General features: G+C 58.5%; 3 protein-coding genes across 5 annotated transcripts; 1 reads left to right on the top strand and 2 right to left on the bottom strand.

The window, feature by feature from the left end:
• Positions 1-94: 94 nt before the first annotated feature.
• Positions 95-6,265, bottom strand: SIMC1 (SUMO interacting motifs containing 1). 2 transcript variants are annotated; one of them, XM_072347936.1, is made up of 11 exons: positions 6,155-6,265; positions 5,996-6,052; positions 5,102-5,824; positions 4,649-4,869; positions 4,167-4,236; positions 3,601-3,746; positions 3,089-3,262; positions 2,428-2,556; positions 1,352-1,508; positions 1,188-1,272; positions 95-522 (listed from the first exon to the last, which is right to left on the bottom strand). In XM_072347936.1, the coding sequence occupies exons 2-11, from the start codon at positions 6,005-6,007 to the stop codon at positions 302-304; spliced, it is 1,938 nt and encodes a 645-aa protein (XP_072204037.1). In that variant the 5' UTR covers positions 6,008-6,052; positions 6,155-6,265; the 3' UTR covers positions 95-301. The 2 variants fall into 2 exon arrangements, with proteins under 2 accessions (XP_072204037.1, XP_072204036.1); XM_072347935.1 differs by lacking the exon at positions 6,155-6,265 and having other exon boundaries at positions 5,996-6,134.
• On the top strand, positions 6,033-9,749 carry THOC3 (THO complex subunit 3). Its single transcript, XM_072347938.1, has 6 exons — positions 6,033-6,518; positions 6,792-6,948; positions 7,721-7,925; positions 8,286-8,447; positions 8,533-8,633; positions 8,975-9,749. The coding sequence occupies exons 1-6, from the start codon at positions 6,033-6,035 to the stop codon at positions 9,136-9,138; spliced, it is 1,275 nt and encodes a 424-aa protein (XP_072204039.1). The 3' UTR covers positions 9,139-9,749.
• A 1,100-nt stretch (positions 9,750-10,849) lies between these two features.
• Positions 10,850-22,073, bottom strand: CPLX2 (complexin 2). Of its 2 annotated transcripts, XM_072348190.1 has the most exons (5): positions 21,935-22,073; positions 18,134-18,223; positions 12,976-13,083; positions 12,392-12,567; positions 10,850-12,277 (listed from the first exon to the last, which is right to left on the bottom strand). In XM_072348190.1, exons 3-5 carry the CDS (start codon positions 13,004-13,006, stop codon positions 12,080-12,082), a joined length of 405 nt encoding a protein of 134 aa, XP_072204291.1. In that variant the 5' UTR covers positions 13,007-13,083; positions 18,134-18,223; positions 21,935-22,073; the 3' UTR covers positions 10,850-12,079. The 2 variants fall into 2 exon arrangements, with proteins under 2 accessions (XP_072204291.1, XP_072204293.1); XM_072348192.1 differs by lacking the exons at positions 18,134-18,223; positions 21,935-22,073 and adding an exon at positions 14,406-14,478.
• Between the last annotated feature and the right edge of the window lie 1,704 nt (positions 22,074-23,777).

Below are 23,777 nucleotides of genomic sequence, written 5' to 3' on the forward strand. Positions count from 1 at the left end.
GTCACTTAATGGCTGCTTTAGTCTGATGCCATTCCGAGGAACAGCAGCAGAGCTTTGTGTCTTTTGGGCAGGATACAAAGATGGAAGAGTCAATAAATAGAGAAACAATTTATTTTTTTTTAAGATACACAAAGTGCTTTGTAAAACTGTAGGATGAGACAAGTTGGAAAGGAAACTGAGGCTACAGACCAGAGACTTCTTTGTCTAAACACACAACAGGACAGATGACATGGGAGTCTGCAGCATGAGGCAGATCTTTACATTCATAGCTTTGTGCTTTCTGCCACAATGGTTGGCATCATCAGGTAGCAGCAACAATAAGAAACATTTTTTTGAGCATGCACACTTTCTCCTTGATCTGCACAGGAAGGGGCTCCTCCAGGATCTGCTGCATTCGGCTGAGGAAGTCCTTGATCTTCAGGTGAATGTCCAGCTGGCTGATGTCATCATCATCTTGGAGTTTGGGCTTAGCTTTCTTAATGATCAAGTCCACCCGCTCAGTGAGTGAGCTCCGTAAGTGCTCTGCAAGAGGAAATGCTGTTGAGGGGGAGGTAACACAATGGCATGTCTGACCTGTTAAGAGTCAGGTTGTTGAATCCCTTAGGCAGCACTGTGATGTGGTGAAGAACAGCACAGTCTTTCATGGCTATCCTTGATAGCCAGAGGGTGCCTGAGAAACCTTGAGGGAGCAGGGCTATATAGATCCTTCTTCCAGTGCTAGCACCAGACTGGACCAGTGGAGCCTGGAAGGCTTCAGTGAGCTTAATGCTCTAGGCATGTGATCATGGGTTTCTCTGCATTTATCTGAGAGCCTTTTTAACCCTGGTAAAGCAGCAGAAATTGGCAAGAGACTTTCAGGAATTTTCTTGTTAATTTTGACTTGCCCTACACTGTTCTAAACCAGGGTGTGTGCAACTCAGTTGTATGCTGCTGGCTTTGCAGTGCTGGGGTTGATGCTGTAGGTTGCAGGCTATTTCTCAGCAGCTAAATGTGTTGTGTGCTCTGCATGATGTGTTATCATTTCTTTGCTCTGAATGCAGAGAATAGTTATCGGCAAGAATAGAAGTGTATTATCTTTTTAAGGCTTGTGAACTCAAGAGTGATGAGATGAAGAAGTATTCCTCGGGCTGTTCTATTGCAGCCACTGCATGGGACCATGTTTATTTAGGCCAGATCAGGCTACTTACCTGCTATTACGTTTTGGTAACTTAGCAGCAGCAAGCTCAAGTATTGCAGCAGCTCATCCCATTTTTGCCATGTAGCTACTTCACCCTATGACAATAGATGGTATTTGGTTTTAGGAGAGGTTTTCTCAGGAGAGACCACACAGGGGAGAAGGATGGCTGGATACCTGGTATTGCAGCAGCACTGAAGAGTGGCCTAGAAAATAGAGGATCTTGGACAGAGACAAGGGCAAGTTTGTGGGCACATCACAACTGTGCTGGAACATCATCTCTAGCAGTTTGCAGCGCAGCAAGTTGCTCTCCATGGTGTTTAAGAGGGCTTCCCTGCAAGACAAAGATTTATTCTGGTGGAGATAGCACAGCCTGACAAGGAACAACTACTTCAGTGTGTTCCTGGTGTCCTGCTGATGCTGGTGCAAAGGTGGGGTGATGGCAGTGTCTGCCTTGCAGTACGGTGAAAGCAAACCCACTAATATGACAGAAACCTTTGTTATGCAGCTCAGCTATGGGCATGCTTACAGTCCTGAGATCTGACCTGCTGCAAATTGAGGTTGGTGCAGTTTATAAAACAAGCTTAGCTGTTTCACTTGACCCTGCCCAGCATCCCGTGCAGAAATTATCCATTCCTGCTGACTCTCAGGGAGCACAGCCAAACAAGTGCTGCCAATGACTTAGTAGAACTGTCCTGGAATGAGTGATAACTTGGGTTAGAGTCAGTTGGGCTTGATGATACCGGTGTGTGCTCAGAGTGAGTTTTGCTAAACATACCTGAAAAGACTGCTTGCTGGGATTGGCAGACATGAATTTGGAACAGCTTGGGGTCTACTGGTCTCATGTCTGTTCTAGAGCAAGTCATGCCCTCTGCATTGTCTTTAGATACGATGCTTCTTACCAATGCAAACAAAAGCACATCCAGGTAATGCTGTAGGAAGTGTATTTTTGAGTATTTCTCATTGGCCCCTGGGAACTGGCCATGTTTGTTAGTACTTGACTGTGCTGATGTGGATTGCTGCCTTTTAGTTCCACTTTGCAGTTCTGAGATGAGAGAACTGGTTGTTCTCAGCATCATGCTGGCCTGGGGATCAGCTGGTAATACTGATGGGATCTCAGTCCTACAGCTGTGTTCCTGCTGGCTGGGTCAAAAGTGAGTCTGTCTTTCTATGCTCTATACTACTTAATGCATTCAGAAACAGGGAGTAAGACTATTGTCCAGAAAGGAAATGTTGCTTTGCACATTTCTCACCTTTGGCTCCTTACGGGAATATTCAGTAAGAATGGGAATATTAGATCTGCGATCTTACAGGAGCTGCAGTTGGGAGATCTGTCCACTTCCACTGCTAAGGACAACATCCGCTGGAGGAGGAGCATTGCCCTAGGTTAGAAAAAGAGTAAAAAGAAAAGACAAATCAAAACCCAATACCTGTTCGTTTGCAGAGTTAAACACTGGAGGTGGCATCTAGTTCAGTCTTCTCCTTTGGAGTGAGAGACATCAAGGAATGCAGCAGGTTACATTTGGTTTGCTTTCCTACAAAGCCCTCTGGTGTCTCTTAGAATACTTTAAATCTGATGCTCTTAGAAGCGGAGCCAATTTCTACATGGACATTAGGGGAGCTCTCAGTGGTTGTACTGAGTGTTGGTGGAGCAGCATGGGGCAGCCTGGGCTGTGGGTTGAGAGCTCTGGCCTCATTTAAGAGGAAGGCACTCAGTGAACCAGCTTCCTGCCAGGCAAGAAAGTCTCTTGCTCTTCACCCCGGTCTCTACCTGCCCTTAGAGGAAAATGCCAAGAAAGTTGACCACAGGTACAACCTGGCTTCCTTGATAAGATGGAGACAGCGAATGGACTTGTTTCTCTGACTTGGACCCCATATCATCATCAGCAGGGAGCCACGATTTGTGGGACTTACTTCTGGGCAACGAATGTTGGTGGAGTCAGCTGTGCTTGGTCAGTGCTGGCTGGCTGTGCTGCAGATGAGCGATGTTCAGCTCCTGCTGACAAGCGTGTCATTTCTTGTGTCTGCTCCTGCAGCTGGAAGAATCTGGTTCCTGTCACTATTGCAACCAACCATTCAACCACCTCCCTGGGACAGAAACAGGAATGTTAGATGGGCCTGGCTTTGCGTGTTCTGACCTCTAACTCCACTTGGAGCTTGTAGAAGGACCATGAGGATGAAGGATATGTCCTGATTGGACAGCCTTTTTTTATTTTAAAAAGAAAAGTCTGCTTGTGGCTGATAATGCCCTTGTATCATTTGTGGGGTTTTTTTTTGATGGTCATAAACATGCTCCTTTTCTTTATAGCTGGCCCCTATGCTTTACTTTTCCAAGCTTGTTTCTTGAGAAGTCTGAGCAAACATTCCATAAGCTCCTGCCTCTCTGCAGCTAATGAGAATATGGGAGAGGAGAACGCATCCCTTACTTGACATTGTTGAAGCACATGTCACAGGAAAGCACTTTCTTGGTTATTGACTTCTGCAGCAGGTGCAGTCTCAGGTTTTGCTGGAAGTCATCCTCCAAGGTCTGCACCACATACTGCAGGAAGAGGAGTCGTCCAGGGAGCTTCTCCTGGGGGCACACAGAGATGGTGAGTGTGATGGAGCTGCAGGGTGAAGAGCAGCAGGAAATGTGGTGTTTTGGGAATGGGGTGATGTATGTGACTGAGGAATAGCACATCTGTTCTCTAGGATGGGCTGCATGGCTTCAGCAATGCCCCAGGGCCTTGGCTGGGGCTGTTTGACTTGAGCTTCTTGCGTATTGCTCCAGTTCAGAATGATTTTGTCTGCTGCTGTGGTTTCTTCAGATTCGTCAACCTGCCTGCAGTTGTGCAGCACATTAAGGAGTACAATGGATAAAACACTTGCTGCCTTCAGCAGCTGCAATAGAACTGCGCATTGGACTGAGCTGTTGTGCAACAGAGCAAGGCCAGGGGCAAGTACCACGTACTGGGTGATCCCTGCCTAATATGACACATGCAGTGCTGAGTACCTGGGTCTCCATGGTGTATTTCAGCAACGTCCAGTCCCATTCTACTGTGGTGGTGTTGGCTGGATGAAGCCTGCAAGGACAGCACCATCTAATTTGTGCTGAACTGCCACACTGTCTGCCTTGACATCAAGCATCTCACCCCCCCCCGCCCGCCCCTCCTCCAAGCCCTCCTGTTGCTACTTACTGCCATCCCCTTTTCAGCTCTACCCTCTCCTTTTCTCTGCCCCTGACTGTCAGGGGCATCACCTGATGGGCTGTATTCTACCAAGAGCACTGACCCACTTGTGGCCTCATGTAACATTCTACCTGATTGCAGCACAGCAAAGGCAGCAGAGAGCTGCTCCAACCCCTACTGCAGGCCAGAGGACCATCATGCATTACAGGGACCCTTACTGTCTGTTTTCTGGTGAGGACTACAAAGGGTAACCCTTATCCTAGGCACCTAGCCAGCCCCAGGGCACGGTGGCAAAGGGAACACGTACATTTGGATCTTCATCAGCAGCGTGTAGGTGTTCTGCAGGATCTCCTCCTGGTGGGAGTTCAACAGGATGTGTCTGATCAGATGGGAGATGATTTCTTTAGGAGGGCGGTGCTGGCAGGAGATGAAGTCACTCAGGAAATGCAAGGTTCCCTCCAGGAAGTTCTCCTCCATGGTGGTGCGTACCATGCTCATCTTACTGCTGGGGATGAGCTCAGGTTTCCGCTGTGTGCAAGGTAAGGGAATGGGTGAAAGCCAGCCCCCCACGGTACAGAAGAATCTAGCAGTGATTTGAGGCCCACCATTAAGAGAATTGCAATGGCCAGAGATCCCAATGGCCTGGCAAAACTTCCCCTGGAAGGGCAAGTGGAGCAGGGGCAGCCCGTGCTCCATCCTCTGCCACAAGAACTGCTCTGAGTGGACCTGGCTGGGCAGTAGCTGCTCTGAACCCATTTACCTGTGGTGTTTCAGATGTTGCACTATGAAAGAAGAGGTGCTGGACTCCACTCCTTCTGAAATAGCGCAGTTTGTTTAGCCAGGCCATGTTGTCAGAATTAATCCTGGCTGAGGTCCCTTGTCTCATTGCTCCTTGTGAGACACCTGCTTGCAGGAAAGTCCTTTTGGCCTTTCCTGGGCTCTTAGTGATGCTGGCTGGAGCAGGGCTCAGCCTTGGAGGGAGCTCCCTTAGTTGGAAATGAGGGGGAGTCTCCTCTATGCCGCGTGTGCTGCCATTGCTGTCCAGGACGGAGGCGGATGGTGAGCACAGCACTTGGCCTGGCAGCGTGTTGGCCAGGGAACTCAAGTCAGTGTTATAGGTTGTGGTGCTGTGGCTTGGTTCTTGCTTGCAGGAGAAGCTGTGATGGCTGGAGGCAGGAGAGAAGCTGCTCTTGTTCTCTGTTTCTCCTGCTGTGTCTGTGGCAGTACCGGGCCATGTGGGATAGCCGTGTAAGGGTGCTGCAGGGATCAGCTCTGTGTCTGTCTCCACTTCTTGCTTTGTGCTGAAGCAAAGCTGGGGATGAGATGTGTGTGTGATGGGGGAAGCAGACACCTGGTCCTGGGCATTACAGTCTGCAGCCGGGGGAGGACTGCAGGTGTCCTCCTTGGTCAGGTCAATGATGGGGATGTAGGTCCATGGCAGTGGCTCTGAGTTTGTGTCCTCCTGGGTGAGATCAATGATCTCCTGTGGGGGCAAAAGGGTCAGTGCAGTCAGCAACAACGGCATCGCGGTGCCTCGGTCCTTCCCTGCTCAATGGAGAGCAGCCCGGTGACCACTTAGAGGAGCCCGGCCATGGGCTCTGTGCCCCCTGACAGCCCCCCCCCGCCCCGCAGCCTTCCCTGGGTCCAGCACTACCTTCACATCCATCGCATGGCAGCACAGCTATGACACCATGGAGGCTTTCGTAACCATCTGCAAGAAAATCAATTTCAATCCATTTTTTCTGCCTTCTCTCGGGGGGGGCCGTGCAGCCCGGCCCCAATGTCCGCTCTGCCCGACGCGTCCCCTCGTTACCGGGCACCAACTGCCGTGGAATAGCGGCCTACGGACGCCCGGCAACCCCCCGCCCTGCGTTCCGCCGCCTGCCGGCCGGAGGATCCGGGCTTCCGCGGGCCGGGCCGGGTCGTGCCGCGCCGGCGGAAGCTGCGTCAGGGCGGCGGGGCGGGGCGGGCGGTGCCGGCGCGGCGGGGCGGGCATGGCGCTGTCGCCGTACGTGCAGGCCATGCAGGAGCTGTTCCGCGCCAACACGCGCAGCCGCGAGTTCCCGGCTCACGGCGCCAAGGTGCACTCCGTGGCCTGGAGCTGCTGCGGCCGCCGCCTCGCGTCCGGATCCTTCGATAAGACCGCCAGCGTCTTCCTGCTGGAGAAGGACCGGCTGGTGAGCGGCGGGAGCGGGCCGGGAGGAGAGAACGTGGTGCGGCTGGGAGCTGGAACCGGGCGGGGGAACTGCGAGGAGAGACGGGCACGGGAGCGGGGTGCTGGGCAGGGCTTCCAGCCTGCACCGCTCCGTATGGGATGGCTGTGCTGGAACGGCCCTTAAGAGCCCCCAGCCCTGCCGTGGGCTCCCCCCTCCTCATTCGAGCTGCCCTGGGCCCTGTGCGTGGCTTTGGGCACCTGCAGGGGTGGGACTGTGGCTCTTCTCCTTTTCCAGGTAAAAGAGAACAACTACCGAGGCCATGGTGACAGCGTGGATCAGCTCTGCTGGCACCCCAGCAACCCCGACCTCTTTGTCACTGCGTCCGGGGACAAAACCATCCGCATCTGGGACGTCCGCACCACCAAGTGCATTGCCACCGTCAACACCAAAGGTGGGTCCCTGCCTCTCTGGGGGTCGGTGGCACAGCCCTTCCATTGGCACTGGTGATCGAGGGGTCTTCATGTACTGCTTTTGGTTTTGTATCGCACTCAGCCAGCTTTATCTGGTGTAAGGAGCAGCAGCAAACACGAGGGCTGCTTTATGCTGGTGTCAGGACTGGAGGCGCTGCTGAGCTGTGCTGCTGGCTGTTAAAGGGTCACAGGAGCTTGTCTGGAATCCGTGGGCAGGAAGGCTGGTGGCTGGGGAACGTGTGTGTGCAGAGAGAGATGTGGCAGAAGTCCGAGTTTACATGGATTCATAAAGCAACCATTCTCATTAGTGGGTTGATTAGCCCAGCTATCATCTCTGGCCTAAGAAATGTCTGTCTTCCAGCTGTTGAGAATGGAGTTGTAAGGTGGCACATCTGCAGCACTGCTTGGTTCACATGCGTGTACTGTTGGCTGTTGGACTTTCTGGATATTGGGGATTGCTGGGTTAAGAGGGTCTTTTGATTTGACCTTGCTTGGTGGTTACTGTGTCTAAAGGGAAAGGATGGCAACACAGTCATATTGGCTCGAAGCTACGGCTCTCAGTTTAATTTTCAGTGCAGAGTTTCAGTGTTAAATTGCAGACCTGGCAGTTCTTCCCATCTGGGAGTGATTCAGAGTTAGTGGAGCAGACTGTGGCCTCAAATCAGAAACGAAAGCCTCCTGCCTCCTTGACACGCTGTGGCTCTTGCAAAGTGCTGGCTGGAAATGGAACCTGCTGCTTTTCTGTCTCTCTAGGGGAGAACATCAACATCTGCTGGAGCCCCGATGGGCAGACCATTGCGGTGGGGAACAAAGATGATGTTGTCACCTTCATTGACGCCAAGACGCATCGTTCCAAAGCAGAGGAACAGTTCAAGTTTGAGGTGAATGAGATCTCCTGGAACAACGATAACAACATGTTCTTCCTCACTAATGGGAATGGCTGCATCAACATCCTCAGGTGGGTTCCTGTGGCAGCTGGTGGGCAGGGTACCAAGGCTGCCTGCCCTGGTGTATCACTGCATGCAGAGGCAGTTTGCAAACCACTCTGCTGCTCTTGTGGAACCAGAGTCCCACATCCCAGTGATTCCCAGTCACTGTAATGGGAGCAAACTTGCCTGCAAGGAAGTTGCCCCAGTTCTGGGACGGACTATCTGTGTGTGACTGTGGTGCTTTTCCTTGTTCTCTCAACACTTGAAGTTTCCAACTTTGTCACCCTGCACTGTTTTGTTTCACACCGGCTTGTCTCACACCTGCCCTGCTTGCACAGCAGCCCTATGCTTCTCTCACTGCTTCCTGCCCTCTCCCTTCTTCTCTGCAGCTACCCAGAACTGAAACCCATTCAGTCCATCAATGCCCATCCTTCAAACTGCATCTGCATCAAGTTCGATCCCATGGGGAAGTACTTTGCCACGGGCAGCGCTGATGCTCTGGTCAGCCTCTGGGATGTGGATGAACTGGTGTGTGTGAGGTGCTTCTCCAGGTAGGTAGTGCTGTCCCGGAGCTATTTGTTCCCCTCTTTGGTGACTGGGGGATCGCTCACCGTCAGCTTTGCTCTAATGCTGCAGGCTTGACTGGCCTGTGCGAACACTGAGCTTTAGCCATGATGGGAAGATGCTGGCATCGGCGTCAGAGGATCACTTCATTGACATTGCAGAGGTGGAGACAGGTAATGGTTTGCTTTTGGGATACAGAAACAAGGGAAGCCGATGGAGGTGTGCTGGTGTAGCTGGGAGGGCACGGGAAGAAACGATTTACTTACCAAGAGCTTGGCTGTGTGCAGTAGAGCACCGAGAGGGGGAGCCTCTGCCTCATCAGAGCGCTGTCGATATGCGTGTCATGTCCGTGCCTTGTCACCAGGCGATTAAAAGGCGCTGAAGCAGCGTTTGTTCCTCCTCTGCCCTGCGTGGGAGGGAAGAGGCAGGTGTTTGGCTCTGTTGTGTGCTGCAGGTCAGCCTGCAGTGGAGAGCAGGAGGCACTTCAGGCTGATGTGGGCCCTTTTCTGTGCAGGAGAGAAGCTCTGGGAGGTGCAGTGTGAGTCCCCTACCTTCACAGTGGCCTGGCACCCGAAGAGGCCTCTGCTGGCCTTCGCCTGTGACGACAAAGATGGCAAATACGACAGCAGCCGAGAAGCAGGCACTGTCAAGCTCTTCGGGCTCCCCAATGACTCCTAATGAAACTGCAGCAGGGCAGGGCACCAGGGGCCGCAACACTTCCCCACGCTCGGGGATGGAAGAGTGCTTAGTTAGCATAGGATGGGGTAAGGATGTCGGTCCTCTCCTTACCTGCTTGTCAGTGCCGTCACCTTTGTCTCAGCTCCACGTGTGCTGCTCTCAGAAGCATTTGTAAAAAGCAGCTTGTGTGCTGGTGAGGATGGGGGGTGCCAGCAGGACCCCTGCACCATCTCAGGGCTGCTTGGGCATGGAAGATGTGTTCCAAAGGCAAGCAGCCAAAGAAAATCATGGGATGTGACTGCTGAAGGGACCTCCTGAGGTGGGAGCGCTGCTCCAGGGCAGCAGCGTGGAAGCCCCAGCAGCAATTGAGTTATGTGATCGTCCCTTCTGTCCTCCCCCACAGCCCGGTGGTGAGGGCAGCCGTGGAGCATTGCTTGTCCCCTTCCCTGTGCGGAGCATCGGAGGGGCAGCGTGGGAGGGTGTGGGGTGTGAGCTGGAGGTCGTTCCCCCGGCTGTGGCATTTTTTTGTATTTGTGGTTGTTTTTATAATTTTGATAAATCCTCTTCCATAACGAAGGTGCCTGCGGCTGCTGTGGACGCAGGAGGAGATGAGCGTGGTGTTAAGTGACCGCTCCCATTACCCCCACGGTGTGGCAGGGGTCTGTGTTGAGGGCTCGTCCCCATCTCGTGTCACCCCACCAGAGGGCGCTGTGCCCCCACACTGGGGACAGGATTCGGAAGGGATGCTGCACAGAGGATGGGGACAGCTTCGCACAATGTCCCCATCCCGTAACCCAGCCCTGCCCTCCCTTCTCCAGCTGGCAGCACCCACACGAATGGCGCGGCGTCATGGTGGCAGCAGAAGACACCTGCTTGACCCACGGCTGCCGGCCTAAGGCTGAGCTGTCCCTGTGCCCCCCATCCCCTCTCCCCCAGGGGAACAGAGTGGGTCCCTTCCCTGCCGTGTGCTGGGTCACGTTGCAGGCAGTCACTGGAGAGGAGGTGCTGGCGCAGCCTGCCTGTGATGGAGACCTTGCCTGCACGATCTCTATCATTTCCTAGCCTAATATTTCCTTCTGACAGAGGCTTTTCCAGGTGACTGCACTGCTGATGCCGCCTGGGTAACAGCTGAGCTTTTTGCTGTTAAATGATGGCAAATCAGTCGAAGCTGAGGCTGGCTGCAGGCAGAGCCCTCCCAAGCTGTGCTGCATCAGGATTGCAGTGCCAGGGGCCCTGCTTGGCTGAGGGGTGTGAGGCACCCCCTGCTTGGTGTGTACCCTTGGCTTCTGCTCCTGCTCTAGGGGAACCTAGGATTGAGTTGCCTCCAGCCTCAGCTCCAGAAGGTTGTGCGTAGAAAAAGAGCCTTTGTACCCTGTGGGTGACAGTTATTGTGGGGGGAAGTCCCAGAGTCATGGGGAAACAGCCCCTCTACCGTAGTCATGGGTCTGCAGGATGGGTTGCAGAACCCTTTTGTCTTGTCCCCAGCTCCGTAGAGGGCACTGGGAAAGTGGAGGCAGCTGGGCTGAGGGCTGCACTGGAGGACTATGGAAGGCCTTTCCCTTTACCCGTGGCCTGGCTTCTGGGTGCCATGCAGGCTGAGCATGAATCCAGTGCCCTCCAGTAATGTGCTGAGTGGCTGGGTCTCAGCTCTGGTGGGAGATGGATGGATGGGGAAGGTGACGGGGAAGTAAGGGCTGAGAAGAGGCTGGAGCAATGTACAAATCCCTTTATTTTATTAGTTTGTCAAAGACTAGTTCGAGCAGGATGGTCACAGCATGACTGCGAAGCCCCGAGCTGCCCTCTGCCTCCCGGGAAGGGCTGGGCTGAGTGGCTGGGGGCCGTGGCGGAGGAAGCATGGGGGCAGGGAGGACAGGAGCACAGTACGGCAAGGGACGGGCCGGGGCGATGGCGTGCCCCTGTTGGGGCGCAAGCAGCAGCTCCTGGGACGTACCCGGGCAAGATTTGCCTGGGAGAGCTGCGTGCCCAGCGCCGGGGGGGCAGCCCGGGACAGGCTCTGCGGCCCCCAGCCCCGTACTGGGCTTATTGCAACCCGCGGGCACGGCGCTCTCAGCTCAGTGCTGCGGGCAGCCCCGGGGACTGCGGGGCTTTGGGGTTTGAGGCGTGAGCAGCGAACACGAGGACGCATGGAGCAACGGGGCGCACCCTGGCACACAGACACTAATGCGAGAACAGGGGCCAGCGGGGCCGAGACACGGACGAGCGAGCGGTGGGGACAACGGGGACGGGGCAGGGGGACGAGGCAGGGAAGGTCCCTGCCCCGCACGCGCCTTTATACACGGTCAGCGGAGCGCGGCGCCTGCTCCTCCCGGTGCTGAAGTATTGCAGTCTAACTGATATGGCTTTAACTATGGGGCCAGAGATGCGGGAAGGGGGTCCCCTCCAACCCCCCGATGCTGCGGCGCACCGGGCAGCCCCGGGGGACCCCCGTGCCCGGGGATCAGGGATGGGGGAGCTGCGGGCAGGGCGCCTGGCTTTGTGCTTTGGGCTTGGCCCAGGGCAGGATGGGGTTGGGGATGGCAGTGCTGGGGACAAGGGCAGGCACAAGGAGGCCTGCCCGGGCCCCCTGGCAGGTGTGTGTGTGTGGGGGGGGGGGGTGTGGGCAGAAGGGCAGGGCTGAGGGCACGGGGAGCTGCCCCGGGGTCTGGTGGGGCCTGGGGTGCCCCCAGCCCGCTGCCAGGTTACATCAGTGCATTTGGTCCCGGTTCGCCCTGTCCGGCCAGGGACGCTCCCCTTTGGCACGGCGTGGTCGGGGGGCCCTGCCTGGACGGGATGGGATGATTTGGTCTGGATGGGGGACAAGGGAGGGGCAGGAGATGGAGAGGGGGTGCAGGGACCCCCTTGGGGCCAAGGGAACTGATGGAGGGGGGGAGGGAGGAGGGCGCCCGTGCCCCAGAACCCCATGGCAGGGTTGGTGGTGCTGTTACTTCTTGAACATATCCTGCAGCGGGCCGGGCAGGTACTTGAGCACGGTGTCCAGGATGCTCTCCTCCTCCTCTTCCTCCTCATCCCCGCAGCCCGCCGGGATGGCTTTCTTGGGGCGCGTCAGGCTGCCCTCACATGGCTGCTCCAGCGCTGCCTTCTCCTCCGCCTCCTTCTCCTCCTTTTTCTTCAGCCCATACTGTGGGGACACAGGCCCTGAGTGGGGTGGGCAGCATGCAGTGCCCACGTTGTACCCAACACCCGTCACCTCTTCCTCTCATCTCCCCAGCAGCACAGGGAGCTGCTTGCCCACCTTGTCACGGATCTGCTGCCGGACTTTCTCCCGCTCGGCCTCCATGCGGGCGTGCTTGGCTTTCCGCTCCTCCTCCTGCTGGCGCAGCGCTTCCTGCCTCTCCTCCTCCTTCTTCTGCGCATCGGGGTCCTTCTCCTCCTCGCCCCCCAGCATCTTCCCCATGTCCTTGGTGGCCCCTGCATAGCATGATACTCTCAGCCAGTGCCCAGGGGGCCGCAGCTTCCACAAAGTCAAGCTGGGCAGGGAGCCAGCCTGCAAGTACAGCCTGGGGTCCCCTCGTCCCCTGTGCTCGGGCTCTGGGTGCTGCAGGGATGGGGAGTGCTGTGGGCTGCCAGCTCTGCCCTACTTCAGCGTCAGCCGGGGGAGACGCTGGCAGCTCCAGCACTGGCACCCAGGGGACCTGCTGGGGAATCCCACACCACCGGGAGAGCCGGGATTCCCCCACCAGGCGCTGCCGGCACCACCAACGGAGCCCTGGAGGGCTCTGGCAGCTGTTTGTTCCCCCGCGGTTGCCCTCCCCGACTCCATGCTGGGTGTGTTGTCACCCCACAGTGTCGCTCCCAGGGGAGATGTTCCCCACTCACCGCCCAGCGCTTGCTTCATAACGAAGTCCATGGTGCCGGTGTGTGCGTGTGGCTATGCCAGTGCCCAGTGCTCATCCACTGCTGTCCAGGCTCTCTGACCAGGGCCACCTGGGTACAGAGAGAAGGAAGCGGTCAGGGACGCCAAGCACTGCCCTGGCACACAGGGACCTGGCTTCAGGTGGATTTAGCAGCCTGGTGCTGCCTGTAGCAGGGTGACACGGGCACAGGAGCACTGAGTACCACTGGAGTGGCACCCAGTGTCACCAGCACATCCCCCTGCATGGTGGGGACTGACCCAGCCTAGGCATCACAATACGACCCTGTGTGTGTGTCGCAGTGCTTGGGATCTGCAGGTGGGTGGAGAAGAGGCTGCCGGTGGGTTCGGATTGCTTTTTGGGGTTGCAGACGTGTGTGTGTGTGTGTGTGTGCGTGCGTGTGCTCTCCATGCATGTTTGCGCAGCTGTGCAGCTGTGTGTGCTCAGGAGGTGCATTCACGGAGCTGTGTTGATGTGTGGGGCTGCATGCATGTGTACAGATCTGTGGGGTTGGAGCTGTGTGTGGCCACACTGCGGGGAGTTTGCAGGCTGCTTGCAAGGTTTGTGCATGTGAGTTTGTGGGTTCACAGGCTGCGTGTGCATGGGCTCCTGTGTGTACAGGTCTGCAGGTTGTGTTTGCATTCTGGGTGCGTGTGTTTGCACACCGGTGGGCTGCATGCTGGGTGTGTGTATAGCACGGGGGTGTGTGTGCGCGCTGCTTTGCAGCCTGTGCTGCGCGTGTGGGGGTGTTGCAGGCTGCTGGCACGCTGCGTGCGCGCGCGGGTGGGATTGCAGGCTGCGTGTGCACTGCGTGTGCATGTAGGAGTGCTCTGTGTGTGTGTGTGCGCGCCCTGCGTGCCCTGTGCGTGGGCGAGGGCCGTGCTGATGCTGCGTGTGCACTTTGCAGTGTGTGTATGCCCGGTGGGTGCCGCAGCCACACGGATCTCCCCCAGCTCCCCGGGACTCCCGGCGATGGGGAGAGTCCCTACAGCCCGGGGTGGGGGGGGGGGGGACCGGGGAAGTTTGTTCCTCCCTCCGCCATGGGGAGGATGCGTAGGGGACACCGAGGACGCGGAGACAAGGAGGGGTATACGGAGAACGGGGGGGAGTGGGACACGGGCAGCACGGAGTGCAGGGCGCGGGGTGTTGGGGGGAGCGCGGACACGGAGGACGCGGAGAAGGGAGGAACGCGACATGCGGGGAACAGCGCGGGTGCGGGAGCGCGGGGACACGGAGGACACGGGACGGGGGGAGGACGCACCGCGGCCGCAGGGGACGCGGCACCGCCGGGGACCGCGGGACCCCCCCCCCCCCTCCCGCTCCTCCCGCGGTGGATGCGGCTCGCCCCGCCCGGTGCCGCAGCGGCGGCGCTGTCCCTTCAGCACCGGCACTCACCGGCTCCGCCGCCGCTCTCGGCCGCCGCCGCTCCGCCCGCCCCGCCCCGCCCCGCCTCGCCGCGGCCCGCCTCCCGCCCGCCCCTCGCCGCACGCGTGGGCCCGCCCGGGGCGACACCCCCAGCTCCGCTCCGTTCCCGGCCCCGGAAGGTGGGAAAAGAAGGGACCGCGGGACCCCCCGTCCCCATAGCGGGACGCCCCCGAGGAAACGCTGCCCCCGCCGGGACCCCCCGCTCCTCCAGCGAGGGGATGGGGGGAGCCGTCCCCCGACGTGTGTTAATGCTTCACCTCCGCAATCCACGGGCAAAGCCAGGCACGTCTCGGCCGCGAACAGCCCCCAGCCATCCCTGCACCCCGCACCCAAAAGGGGTTACCCCTTCAGCACCGCGCGCCTGAGCCTCTGCAAACCTGCCAGGCCTTAATGACCCCACCGCGACTGATCGCAGAGACGTGGGGCACCGCGGGACTGCTCAGAGTCCCGGATACATCGTTGCAGCCCCAGCGCTCCCTGCAGCCACACGGAGTTCCCAGCCCCGTATTTGTGATCCTGGTCCCCAGGAGATGCTGGGGACACACGGTGACCTTGTGGCTCCTGTATCCCCAAGGCTGGGACAGAGCTCAGGGTCTGCAGGTGCCAGGGCCACGTGCATGTCGCACCCACAGAGCCGATGCCCCATCCACCCAGCCCTGGGCTATCAGGGAGGGAACGAGCTCTTTGCAGATGGGACTCTGAGCCTGGCTGTGGAGGTGAGGCCCTGCAGCCCTGCAGGAGCGCTCACAACCACAGCCCCTCTGAGCGCTCACAACCACAGCCCCTCTGTGGGGCACACAGAGCTGGGGGAACCCCCATTCCTGTCTTACTGCTGTCACGCACAGCACAGCTTTAGCACAGGGAAAGCACTACCAGCACACATCCCACCTGCTCAATGCGCCCTCCACCTCTTCCCACACTGACCAACTGCTTTGTTTTCCTCCACCACTGAAAAAATGCCCTCTGCCTCAGCACCTAACCCTGCCGTGAGTGCTGGGACAGGCCTTGCTCTGTCCGTCCATCCATCCATCCATCTGTCTGTCCGTCCTGCAGCACCCCACTCTGCATGCTGACGTCAGCTCTCCCGGCAGCCGGGCGGTGGGCGGGCGGCACCGCTGCTATTGTATTAAAAATAATACAGCGGAGCACAAATTCATTACAGATAAGTGTGACAGCCAGGAGGAATTAACGAGCCCGTCTCTCAGCGCCTGACAAACGCCTCCTTTTGTTCCTGGGATGGGTCCTTCAGTCTTTCAATCTTTGGAGATGCTTCGGCTCATTGAACGCGTCCTCCCCCAGCAGCTCCCAGTGCGCCCAGGGATCATTCCCAGTTGCAGCTCTGGTGCCGTTGGGTTATTTATGCTCCCCCCCACCCCCATCTCTGCAGAAAATACTGCTTGGCCCTCCAGGTCGCACCGAGGGATTAAAAGTGGTTTAACTCCATTTGCAAAGGCTTTGTTACGTCGGTTTTCCCTCGGCTGCAGCATGAGGCGATGCGCAGCGTGCCGGCTTGGCGGCTTTTATCAGGTTGTCTTCTGGAGGTAATTGGGTTTTTTCAGGAGCCTGTTTAAAATTCGTAACCCGGCCTCTTAAACAAAACAAAAACAGTGGAGGGGAACGGGGGAGAGGAGGCACAAAGCAGCGGCAGCTGCAGCTCTGCAGAGTGGTCCTGACCCCTCGGGGCTGGCACCTGGCAGAGACAGGGCTGGGGATGGGGACCGGTCCATGCATGCTGCAGCATTGGGTTGGAGCTGACCTTTGTTAGTGCAGCATCTGAGTGTGCTTTGGGGCACGTAGCGGGCAGGAACAGCCCTGCCAACCCGGTGGTGACACATGGAGAGGGTCACAGGGTCACCACCATGCCGTGCTCCCATTCCCTGCATTCCAGCCTCGGACCCATCAGCATCAATATTGCAGAGCTGGCTGCATTGCTATCGCAGCCCCTCGGCTTTGCTAATGCAGGTTGCCCAGAGGAGCACGGGACACCCCCAGCCCGGCCCTGCCTGCTGCTGGGTGCTCCAGGTGCCACCGGTTCCATGCCACGGGGTGCAGCGTGAGCTGCGAGTGGGTGGGGGGGTGATGCTGCAGCAGATGGTTGGCGGAGCCGATCGCGGCATCGCACGCAATGAGGGACGCGCGCATCCCCCGGGGGCCGCGAGCAGGAGCTGTCTGAGCGCTGGTGCTGGCTGTGGGCTGGGGCAGCGGCGGCCGAAGGAGCTGTGGGTGAGGAGGGGACCAAAGCCGCAGCCTCCAGCTGCTCCCAGCACAGTGTCCCAGGGGTACAGCTGCTCTGCCCTCCTGAGCTGCCCTAAAAGGCGGCCTGTGCAAGAGTGATGTGACGGATGGACGTCCCCTGCGCTTGGGCTCTGCTTGCTGTTCTTTCCAGGGCTGACAGCCACCACAGCTCCACGCTCTGCCACCTACGGCCCTGCCTGTGTCAGGGACATCAGCACCCTCCTGGTCGTGCACTGCAGCAGCAGCTCGGAGCATTGTGCGGCCGCTGCCTCTGTGCTGTGCATCGTTAAGCAGCGGCACTGCAGCCCCTCGCTGCTCATCCTGTACGGGCTGCATGTTAGCGGGCTGGGGGAGCGGCTGCCGCTCACTGCAGTCTGGCAGCAGGTTTTGCTTTGCTGCTTTCTGACCGCCGGGGCTGTTCACTCGGCCCCTTCCCACCCCGTGCTGAATCCCACCTCCCCTATACAGCCCCTGTGCATTCAGCCTCCGTGCTGCACCCGCACCGCTTCCCCCAGTTCGTACAGCATTCACATCCCGAGCGCTGTGTATAAAGGCACACTTGCACCGCGTCCGCCCCATCAATATTTATGGCAGGCACGCACACCGCACAGCTCTGCAGGGGCTGGCATGGAGCTGGGTGCATTGCACCCGGCACCGTGTGGGCAGAGGACAAAAACCCCCACGCAGCCCATATCCTCACCCCATTGCTCCCTGTCCCAGCAATTGCCTTTGGGGTTGCAGCCATCCCATGCACATCCTGACCTATCGTCCCTGTGGCCCTGGCAGGAGCCATCCAGAGCCAGCGCTGACAGTGGAGGTGGCCAGGGCTGCGTAGGGAGCAGATTCTCAGTGTCCCCCAAGCTTCTCTCTCAGGCTGAGAGCTGGGGTGGGAGCAGGGCATGTGCCAAGGAGGGTGAGCTCCTTCCCTCCTGGGATGGCCACGTCACCACAGGAGAGCTCTGGGGGCTGAAGTGCCCCATGGAACCAGGGACACCTTGACCTCCCATGACAGCAGATGGCCGCATGCTGGGGGTCTCAGTGGTGGCAGAGGGGACATCTGGGTGGCTGCAGCACGGTGGGGGCAGGATGAGACCATGCTGGAAGCATGTGGAGTGGGGGACCCTGTGCTGAGGGGGGGCCAGGAGGGATGCTGCCATCTCCCCCCCACTGAAGCCGCCCCCAGCCCGCCTGCGCATGGGGTTTCCGTTGCGGTGTGACGCCGGATGGGCACGGCGCCGCTCCAAGAGCTGCTGGGGCTGTGGCCAGAAAACCATTCTTGGCTGCTGCCAGCAGGGATTGGCTCATACCTTGCCCATCTGGGGGCTTTCAGAGGCAGAAAAAAAAAAGAAATTGAGAAAAGGAAAAGCAAACCAACCCCCTCCCCCCCCCCCCCATCCCTGCATCACCGCCAGCTCCGTGCCTCACATCCACCCCATCTGAGCCCCATCAGAGCCAGAGCCTACCTTGGTGTACGCAGTGTCTGTGGCCTTCAGCACCTAATGCAGCGCTGCGAGGAGCTGCCGGGGACGGGTGGGCATTGCAGGAGGGTGGGCCTGCAGAGACACCAATGGCAAAAGGGTCAGTGATGGGGGACCATCCCCTAACGCACGGGGTGCTGGGGCAGAGGGCAAAAGGACTTATAGCAGTGCCCCAGATACCGAGCTCTGAGGATGGGAGTGATGCACTAACAGAGCCACCCCAGGGTGAGGAGGGAAGTGGCAGCCATCAGGAGGAGGCAGCGTGGGGGTCTGTGCCCCTCTTGGACAGAGGACATGGCTGCTGCTGGCCGAGCTGCAGGCAGACAGTTCGGATACCTTCATTAATTATTGAGAGGGCTCTCAACTCTTGGAGGGCCTTAAAAACTCGCATTAACTCTGCATTCCTCAGCTTTCAAACAGTGATTTTCTTCTTCAGAGGACATAATGGTGGGTTAAAACGAGCGGGTAAACAAAGCCTCGAACAAAGGCTGCAGTCTGAGAGATCCTCCTCTGGGAGCCCAACTTCAGCCCAACTTTGGAAAGCTTCTGCCTGGGGTTCTCCTCGTCCCTTTGCTGAATGTCCTTGGAGTGTCCCCATCATGTTGGGGAGGCTCAAGGGATGCTCCTGAGGATGGGGCTGTGCAGACACCTGGGCATCATCTCTGAGTGATCTGTCCCTATGGTGCCACCCTGATGAGTGACACGAGTGTGACATGGGGTGTGGGATGGAGTGAGAGGGTTGCTGGGGATGTCACAAACGTGTCCTAATGCAGAGTCACCTCCTTCCCTGCACCCCCGGGGAGGGGATGGGATGGACGGACTAAGCAAATTGTAGGTAAATAATGGCCCAGGGGAGAAGAGGAGGAGAAAGACTCGGGGAGAGTGTGCTGGGTTTGGGGACATGAAACCGGGTTTGGGGAAGTGGTGCTGGGTTGGGGGATTCAGTGCTGAGCCTGGGCACGTAGCAGCAGGTGGGCAGTCAGCCCCTCACACCCTGGTGGGACCCCCATGGAGACCCCTGAAAGGCAGCTGCATCCCCGGGAAGCACAGCGCTGAGTGCTCAGCCTACGAAGGGCTCGGCAGCAGCGTGAAGGTGACCTTTGCTGGGGACAAGCGCTGCCTCCTGCGGGATGTGGGAAGAATCGGAGCCGGGTGGGATGGAAATGCAGAGCTCCAAGACTGGGACCAGCCGGGTTTTTGGGCAGCTCAGTGCCAGGGAGAGGAGCTGTGCTGGGACAGGATCAGTCCCTGCTGCGCCGGCTGTGTTCTGCGGTGCACATCAGATGCTGTTCTTTGCTGAAGCCCCAGAGTGCGGTCAGAGCTGGGCGCTGCCTGCATGGGGATGTGGAGAGATTCAGCCCTGGGGGGGAATTTGCTGGGGGCCATGCTGGCCGGATCATCACAAAGCATTGATTTTGGGGCCAGATCAATGTGGCTGTTATTTATTGATTGATTGATTTTATTTTTGTCTGTCTTTGTAATGAGCAGAGCTGGCCAGGACCACGGAGCTGTATCTCACCTGGACAGATGGAGATAGACAGCAGCTCTGGCTGTCCATGAGTCTGCCTGTCCAGACAGTCAGATGCCAACCACAGCCAAGGCAAAAGTGACGTAAAGGGAAGGACAATGCAACCATGCCAGAACAGCCCAGGCCTGGGGCTGTGGTGCACTTGGAGCTGGAGGGGCTGCAGCCCAGGGCATGGCTGCAATATACAGGGTGGTGATGGAGATGAGACCACCTCCCATTCACAGCACCCCATGGTCATAGCTGGCCTTGTCCAGCCCCTGGGATGCCAGAGAGCAGTTTGTGGATGAGAAGAGGGCTGCATGGGATGGGGCCAAGGGAAAAAACTCTGTGACCTGCTTGGGGCTGGCAGAAGCCTCATGCTCAGGCACTGTTTATTGAGATGGGAAAGCACAGAGACTCTGCCCTTTGGCTTCACAGCAGAGTTGGGAAAGCTGTGCCCTCCCTACTCACAGGGATGCAGAGGGCTGCATCTGAACCAAACCTTCAGCCCCCAGAATCTCCTGTGTATGGGCCAGGTCAGGGGTGGGTACCATTGCTGCTGGGCTGTGCTGATGGGTGATTCAGAGCATTGGATGGTTATTTTTACAGGAGGTGGGGGCAACATTTGGGAGAGATGGGGCTGGTGGCAGGAGAGGGCACCTGCAGCACGGCGAGGTGACAGTGACTCCTGGGGAGGACAACCTGGGCCATGTGGCAGAGGTGTGTGGTTGGGGCTTCTGCAGGGCCAAGGCAGGTGGAAGGGAAAGCTCCTGGGATGGGCGAGCGGAGTGCTCATGTGAGAGCACGGCTGTTTACTCTGGCTGAGCAACCTGATTGCTCTCTATAAATACACCCGGCGAGTAAACACCAGGGAAGGAGCAGGAGCATTTAAACTCATGGTTGATGCTGGCAGAAGAACAAATGGGAAGGTCTGGCCAGGAACACACAGAGCTCCTGCGGCTGGCTGTGCAGTCCTGTGCCTGGACAGGACAGCCTTGGGGACAGCTGGGGTCCCTCGGTGGGGATGGCACCGTGTCACCTGCTGTTGATCCGAGTGGGGCATGCAGGTGCTCAGCAGAGGGTTCTCCGCAGACAAACGGCGGTACCCAACCTCTGCTGGGTCTCAGCTCATGTGCTAAAATCATGATGGGAAACTCAGTTCAGGTTCCCAAAGGGCTCCTGATGAGTGGCACCAGGCCTGGCAGGCTCTGCATGCCAGTAGGCAGTGATGAAACCCAGGAACGAGCCAAAGTGTGAACCGCAGCCATCCTCCAGCACTCCAAGGTGTTAATCTCTTTGTCTGGTTGGGGTCATTTCAATACTAATGTTCTCATGCAAGTCAATCGAAGAAACAAACAGCCCACAGCCAAGGGACATTTTTCTGTGCCAGTTTATCTCGGCTGAGCTCTCACATCTTCCCCAGCTTTGCAGAGAAGCCCTGAGCCATCAGCCCTGTTCCGAGTGAAGGCGCCAGCCCTGCTTTGCTGCTCTGAATCACCATGCCGGTGCCTGGGGCAGCAGCTGCCCGGTCACGCTCCCACCATGTGGGTGGCACTGCCACTGCATGTTGCCAGGCCTGGGTCACGGTTGGTGGCCACTGCGGCTGCTGGGGACACTGCAAGGAGGGGGGATGGAGTTCGGGGTGCTGGGACACCCGGAGAGTCAGTGCGGCAGGATGGCACCCCGGGAACATGCAACGGCGATGGCCCAAGAGGGGCCGAGGGGGGCAGGATGGGAGGGGAAGATGGTGATGGGGAGTCACGGGAAGAGCCCGGCAGGGTACCAGAAGCTCCCCCCGGCAGGAGGCTGCCAGGAGCATCCTCGAGAACAAGCAGCGGAGGGAGCAGGTGGCCTCCTCTCCTTGCCCACGGCCCTGCTCCACAGCCCCAGCTCCGCAGTACAGCCCTAGGGGGTGACACCCCGGCGGTGACAGCCCTTCCCCTGCCACACGCACCGCATCCGCGGCCCCTACCCAGGCTTGCGGGGCGGCGTGGGAGGGGGAGCACACCGAGGGAGCAGCGCTCAGCCCGCATCCTGCATCTGCATCCCGCACTCCTCATCCCACACCTCGCACCCCGCATCCTGCTTCCCGCATCCTGCTTCCCGCATGCCGCAGCCCCGCGGCCGCCGCCCCGTTACATAAGCCGGCGGCCCCGGGAGGCTCGGCGGGCCGGTCCCCGTGCCCGAACCGCCCGCCGGGCCCTGGCCCCCCCTCCCCGAGCTCTGCGGCACGGCGGACCCGCCCCTGGCCCCGGCCCCGCTCCCGGCCCCGCACCCACCTGGTTCGGCGCGGCGCGGTGCGGTGCGGCTCCGGTCCGCCCCGTCCGCCCCCGGCGTAGGGAAGAAGGAGCCGCCGCCGGAAGGGAGGCGGGAGCCCTAGCGGTACGGGGGGGCCCGGTGCTGGCTCCCCCTCCGCCGCACGGCCTCCCGGGCGGAGCCGGCTCCGTGCCCGCCTCCGGCCCGCCCCGTGCCCCCGGCGGCAGCCCCCCGCTCCCGGCGATTCCCCCCGGTACCCGGTAATTGCTCCCGGTACCCAGCAATCGGCCCCGGCAATTGCCCCCCTGCATGCAGTCGTTCTCCCCAGCAGCGCCCACCTCTCCTTCCCTCCCATTACCCGGCCACGCTCCTGGTGCCCATCAATCCCCCCCAGCAGCCATCCGCCGCTACTCCCCGTGCCCCTCAGTACCCCCACTTCCTGTCCTTGATCCCCATCAGTTCCCCCTACTATCTGCCCATCTCTCCTGATCCCCCCCCTCCTGCAGCAATATCTACCCCCAACCAGGGCCCAGCACTTTGCTTCCCCAGACTCAGTGTCCTTCTTCCCTGACTGCTGTCCCACACCATGGGGACAAAGCCCATTGCTGGCCATGAGGTTTGCATGGCTGCAACCTGGGATACGGGGTCCTCTGTGTCTGTTGGGTATTGGGTGCACCACCCCAGCAGGCAAAGCACTGTGGGATCCCCAAAATCTGAGATTGAATGAGCAGAGCAAGTGAAAGGGATGGGGACCAGGACCCGCATCTCTAATAGGTTCAGCCATTGGCGCTGCTGATCTCCCTTTGGAAAGTAGGTTCCCTCCTCTCTGCCCTGCAAGGGGCACAGGATGGACATGTTTTAATGCAGTGCAACCCTGTGAGGGTCTGCTGTTCACATTTCCCTTCCCATGGCATCCTTCAACCCCCAGGCACAGTGGCATGGATTCAGCCAGCCCCACTGCCTTGCGTGCCATGCTGCTCGTCACACCGCTGCTGCTTGTCATGGCCTTCATGCGGGGATGGTGCAGGCTGGAGCTGCTGATGAATAAATCAATCCCCCTCAGTGCTGAGACTGCAAAACACGGCTGTGAACACAGGAGCAGCACTTGGGCCATGGGCATGATGGCCGAGGAGGTGCAGCTGTAAATCCCCCATGTGGGCACTGCATCCCAAGCAGCTGAGTGGGAAGCCCTGATTGCTTTGGTGCCATGATTTATTTATTACAGTGCTCCATTGGCAGGCTCGCACGCTCTGTCCCACATTCTGCCCGGATACTCCTGCCTGCAGATGGGAGCGATAGTGGGAAGGACTGTGGGTGCTGTGGGTCCCCCTGCTTCTCTGCCATGCCGTGCTGTCATTGTCAGCCTGCTGTCACCCAGCTGCCACTGCCGTGCCAAGGAGCTTGCGCCCCTCTGTGTGAGCGGAAGGACGGCGCTGTGCTGCTGACCTTTCCCCAGCTCTGAGAGCACTTTAAGGCTCAGCCAGGCTCCCGCTGCTTCCCCTGCGCTGTGCCAAGAGCAGAATCATCCTGTGCCCTGTGCTGATGTGAGGACAGAAGGAGGTGCTGGGACACCTCCATGTCACCCCACAGCCACACTCGCTGCTGGTGGCTCCGGCTTGCCTTTGTCTATCGTCTCCAGCTGCCTGCACCGGAGGAGATGGAGCTGCAGGGTGCGTTCTGCTGCTGTGCTGCTCATAAATAAACCCCGGTAATGAGTTGAGCTTTGTTGGATGGGCAGGTGGGGCAATAATCCCCCGATTAAGTGGACGAGGAAGGCAGTTAAGTGCAGAAAAACCACAAATAAACAATAATAAGAATAATTTAGGAGCAGGGAGGAGCTGGCAGCTGAATCCCTTCGCCTTTTCC

This window comes from Excalfactoria chinensis, chromosome 13, assembly GCF_039878825.1.
Source record: "Excalfactoria chinensis isolate bCotChi1 chromosome 13, bCotChi1.hap2, whole genome shotgun sequence".
Taxonomy (NCBI): domain Eukaryota; kingdom Metazoa; phylum Chordata; class Aves; order Galliformes; family Phasianidae; genus Excalfactoria; species Excalfactoria chinensis.